Source organism: Coenobita brevimanus, chromosome 8 (genome assembly GCF_032717465.1).
Source record: "Coenobita brevimanus isolate Jiangsu-jjx chromosome 8, ASM3271746v2, whole genome shotgun sequence".
Taxonomy (NCBI): Eukaryota; Metazoa; Arthropoda; class Malacostraca; order Decapoda; family Coenobitidae; genus Coenobita; species Coenobita brevimanus.
The window spans coordinates 593,062-598,615 of NC_136961.1; the positions used below are offsets into that span (position 1 = coordinate 593,062).

A 5,554-nucleotide genomic window follows, 5' to 3' on the forward strand; every position below is an offset into this window, starting at 1 on the left:
TAATGCATATGGCTCTTGTACATCAATAAAGAAACGTGGCATACATATTTTACAGTGGTGCTGAAAAATATGTAGTTACTTTTACCGACTTTCACGGTAGTTCTAAGTTGGGTAAGTAATGTAACAATTACGTTTATAATATAATTTGAAGGAATCAGTAGAACATACGCTATTTTCTTAATAAAAATAAATAAGTTAAAACACTCACGAGCGGCAACACCAGGCCCATACTGGGAGTTAATCCATTGGAGGGAGATTTAAGCTTCTGTCAGGTGCTTCCACTATTCACTTTCTATGTTGATGCAGACACAATGGCAGCTACGCCAACTCGCTCGCATCTACATAGTCAAGCCAAAGAAATGGCCTTCAACGTAAGCCAGTATTTTCTGCAGAAGCAGTACGGAGGAATTTTCGATGATGTTTCAAGGGCAATTCATCGAACAGCTGCAGCAACAGGACTTAGCAAGAGCAGGATTGAAGCAATACGCAGAGAAGCAAGAGATAATGAAGAAAACAACTCTCCAGAGTTTACGTCTCCCAAGAAAAGGCAACGTGTAAAACCAATTGCAGACTTTTTGATAACTTCAATGAAGATGTGTTACGCAGAACTGTTTTAAATTTCTATGACAGAAAAGAAATCCCTACCCTTGAAAAAATCCACGCAGAAATGAAGAGTAACCTTTCTTACCCCGGCGGCCGTGAAACTTTAAGAAAAGTTATGAAGAAAATAGGATTTCGGTACGCAAGCGTTGATGGACGGAAATTTCTAATGGAACGCAGCGACGTAACCTCTGCCAGGTGCAAGTTTTTGAAAGAAATGAAGGCACTTACAAGCTCTGACAAGACTATCGTCTACTTAGATGAAACTTGGATAAATCACAACCACACGGTTTCTAAGTGCTGGGTAGACAGCACCTCAGGAAAAGCCGAGGGAGTGCGGGTACCGACAGGGAAAGGTGGTCGCTGGATTATTCTGCACGCCGGAACCAAAAATGGATTTGTTCCCGAAGCTGCCCTGATATTCCAAGCAAAAAATGTCGGGGATTACCACGATCAGATGAATGCCGAGACATTCGAGAAGTGGTTTCAGGTACAACTGTTACCTAACATTCCTCCCTCTTCAGTTATTGTGATGGATAATGCATCCTATCACTCAAGGAAAAAGCATAAACCACCAACAGGTTCCAACAATAAAGCAACGATAATAGAATGGCTGGAGAAGAAGGGGATAACAGTACCAGAGGGTCTCCTGAAAGTGGAACTTATGGAACTTGTGACTCGCCACATCACTGCTGCCAATACAAATTACGTCATCGACAATACTGCCTCAGAGCACGGCCATCGAGTTGTACGCCTGCCTCCTTATCACTGCCAGTATAACCCAATAGAACTCATATGGGCTCAGCTTAAAGGCTATGTCTCAAAAGGAATACATTCCGGAATGCCGATATGAAGCCACTTATTCATGAGGCAATTGAGAAAATTACATCAGAAAACTGGAGAAATGCCGTTATACACGCAGAACAAATTCAAACAGATGATGCAAAAAGAGATGTGGCAATTGATAATTTCATTGATTCTTTCACTATCACTCTCACCTCTTCTGATGAGGAGGATTCATGATAATTTCTTACATGCTGTAAGAGAAGAGGAATAGGCCTATCGGGGAAACCTCTTAAAAAAAAAAAAAAAAAAAACGCGCCGTGACTTTTACCTCTTGGGTGGTGTGGAAAAAAAGTCTAAGTTTTAATATGTAGAGTGTAATTTAAAGGCTATAACCAGGTAAAAAATCATAAATTATATGAGAGAGAGAGAATGCGACTTTTAAATTCATTATTTTGATTATATTTATAACTTAAACTAGTTTGTCTTTACACACACACACATACACAAACACACACACACACACACACACACACACACAAGTGGGTGAAGTCATGTCAGGCCAGGTGGCGAGATGGGAGCGGACGAACTCTAACGGTGTCAGGTCAGCCACTAGCCAATGAGAGTATAGGAAACAAGGCAACGCTGTACGCCGGGAAATCCCCGGCTAGACTCCACCCAAACCTGGGGTTTAGATTGTCTACTACAGGTACTACTACTAGGTGTAGCGAAATTGCCATCTGTCCATCGTGAATGTTAAGCTGTTACACTCATCCAAAGAAATTCTAGGGAAATGATGTTGAGCTGGAGTATTGTGTTATTCTGGTACTGAGCCACAAGAAGTACCGGTAAATTAGTAAATAGGCGAAAATCTGCCTATAGTTACGGTGAATGAACTTTAGTAGCATGTAAACTTTACTGGACTTTTTTATATGGCATATATTCAGGGTGGTCCGTAAATAGCACTCAGCAGAAATTCACCTTGCTAGCAGCATCTTATGTGTTGCAGGAACAACGCGGTCTGCTGCTGTGGGTGTGGAAGTGGGAGAAGGAAATGAATGATAATTAGAAATTTTTAACACGTGTTGAACCATCCTCACAACAAAGGAAACATCGTCAACCAGAGTGGAAGATGAACATTATGTATGGGCAACCTTGTATTTAGTCCTGACTGATTTATATCGAAAGTGGTCTGAGGGAAGAATTAGAAACACTGTTGCAGCACTCAGAATCACGGCCGAGTTCAGGAGTACTTTTACCACCCACAACTGTCTCATTCAACTTAATTAGGCAGTGATTTCCGTCTTTTTCCAGCTTATTTCCAATCGATCAGTGCCAGAGTACTAGATGGTTCAATATCACATAGAAATTATTTGTAAATAACACCATATTTTAACATTACTCTCCACTTGCATCTCAGCATTGAAGTTGGAAATAGGGCAGCTCAGCGCATAGTTAAAGGGACTTTGATGAAAGCTTTGCTATTGCACTTGTCTTTGAGGCTTTCAGTCAAGTCTGGCATAAGTGTTTAATTTCCAAACTGCCCTCCTATGGCATCTATCCCTCTCTGTGCCTTCATCTCTAACTTCCTTTCTGGTTGTTCCATAGCTGCTGTTGTAGGTGGCCACCATCCTTCCTCATGAACTATCAATAGTGGTGTTCCTCAGGGCTCTCTTTTATCACCTACCCCTTCTTCGATTCATCGATGACCTAAGCAGTACATCTAACCCTATCCACTCATACGCTGATGACTCCACCCTTCACCTTTCCATTCGGTTCCCGCAACGTCCATCTCAGCAGTTACTTTAACAAATAAGAGATGAGGCAATGGCACACCTAATGTCTGACTTGGCTCGTATCTCTGACTAGGGTAAAAATAATCTTATTTTTAATGCATCAAAGACTCAGTTTTTACACCTATCAACCTGTCAAAATCTTTCACAAGAGTACCCACTAATGTTTATAATATCCAGCTCAATCCTGCATCATCCTTAAACATGCTTGGGGTTTCATTCTCTCGGGATTCATCGTTGAATAATCATATTGGCCCTTGTGAAATCTGCTTCCAAGAGATTAAATGTGCTAAGCCGACTCTGTGCCTTCTTTACCTCTGCACAGTTGTTGACTTTATACAGGGACCTTATTCGCCCCTGTGTAGAGTACAATTCTCATGTGTGGGGAGCCTCTTCTCAACAAGGTGGAGTCAGAGGCTTTTTGCCTCATTAATTCTGCTCCTCATACGGGCTCCCTTCAACCTCTGTCTCTGCTGCACTGTTGCATCCCTTTTTCTTTTCTGTTGCAACTTCAGTGGTCACTGCTCTTCTGAACTGTCTGCTAGTATCCCTCCACCACTGCGGTGAGCACGTAGCACCTGCCTAGCCCCAAACTCTCATCCCTTTTCTGTTCAACTCTTTAATGCAAGAGTTAACTGTTACTCCCTGTCCTTCATGTATGCAAAAGGTCAGCACTGGAACTGGCTTTCTCTGTCTGTATTTCTTACTGCCTATGACTCCTGTCTTTCAAACACATTGTGTCCAGACACCTCAAAATGAACAGATCTTGAATTAGGCTCTGTTATCTGTTTTTATTATCTTCATGGAGAGAACAACCTTGCAGGCTTCCAGCCTTTGGCTCGTTCTTTTTTACAGAAAAAAAATGAAAATAAAAACATGCTCAGAGCTTTGTACGCTGGTGGGGGATGGCACTGGGGACAGCCCTGAAAATGGCCTTAGGCCACTACCGTATGGATTTCTCCCTTCACCTGTGGGCTGTACACAATCTGAGATACGTTGATGTGTCACTGACTCGCCTTCGCATTGATCTTACTGTCCATACCTCTCACCTAATTAACCCCTGTAGTTACTGGTGCTGGACTGCCACTAATAGGTTGGAGGGGAGGGCTGCCTGATTATATTAACATTTCCCATTCCTGTCTCTATCCTCCAATAGGAGAGTGGTGGACTGCCAAAGGGTAGCTCTGCCTGCAGTCCACTGGGTTAATGTTCTGATGAGCCTGGGGTTGCAACTACTGGTACATAAGACCTAAGATGAATTGATCCAGTTTGATATTTGTCTGGCTCAATTTCCTGGTTATAGTCCCTCAAGTACTTCCTTATTCCCAGAATGGAAGATGGTGGACTGCAGCAGATGGGTAATGTCATGCCTGCAGTCCACTGAGTTCCCATTTCAGATGAGCCTGGGGCCACAACAACAACTATAGCTTGGGGAAAAGTGGCAAATTTACTTCACAGGGAGAAAAGGCACTACAGTATCTATGCACGGTACCTATCTATAATAATCATCATCATCATCATCATCTGTCAAAACCCTGATAGTCATAAGCCTGCAGGGGAGGGGGGATGTCATAACAAATGGTCTCAAAGTTGTCCTGTCCTCTGCCATCATGTTGCCCTTCCTCCAACTCACACCAAAGAAAACCTTGGGCCATATCATTTTTGAGCTTACAAGGCCTCTCGCACCTCTTTCTATGAAACTTATTTGTGTATAACATCTTGGTGTTCTCTTGCATATTATTTATATAATTTTTATGGTACAGGGAGGTGGAGCCTTTATAAATGACACAAATGAACAATAAATGGTACAAATGAGGGACATGAATGAGGAGGGCATGTCTTCATATGGTAACTATTATGTAACTATGCATCTCCACTGTTCATTTACACGAACATTCCTCATCTACCTCCCAATCCCCCAAAAGGAGGAAGGAGAATGGCATCAAGAGGGCACTTTCTGCCAGCAAAACTAAACAATCCTATGGCTCTGCATTATTGTATTTAGTAACTCTTCAAGACTAGTATTATTCTTGTGTTAATCTTTTGTTACAACTCAGCACTGAATATGGAGAGATGGCAGTTTAGACTGACTAATAGAGAGAAACAGGGCTGTATTAATTCCTTCACCAAGAGGGCTGCCTCCTAATACGAATCAAGCAGTCTGGTGGTAGCAATTATAGGCTATATGACATCAGCAAAAGGTCCCATACTACAGGTCCCTTACGCAAAATAAAAGATGACAGCCAAAAAAAAAAAATCTATCTATCTATCTATCTATAGCCCGACGCCCTAATCCCGCAAAGGGTGGCCGCAGACAAAACACCTCCAAGTCGCTCTGTCACCCACCATTTGACTACGCTCCACGACAGTAGAACTTC

General features: G+C 42.3%; 1 protein-coding gene across 1 annotated transcript; it reads left to right on the forward strand.

Moving 5' to 3' along the window:
* Positions 1 to 667: 667 nt before the first annotated feature.
* LOC145406139 (uncharacterized) lies at positions 668 to 1,453 on the forward strand. Its single transcript, XM_080277338.1, has one exon. It carries the CDS (start codon positions 668 to 670, stop codon positions 1,451 to 1,453), a length of 786 nt encoding a protein of 261 aa, XP_080133464.1.
* Positions 1,454 to 5,554: the final 4,101 nt, after the last annotated feature.

Excerpts from the sequence above, each read along its gene's own strand:
- LOC145406139 (XM_080277338.1), top strand. The coding sequence starts at position 668 with ATGAAGAGTAACCTTTCTTACCCCGGCGGCCGTGAAACTTTAAGAAAA.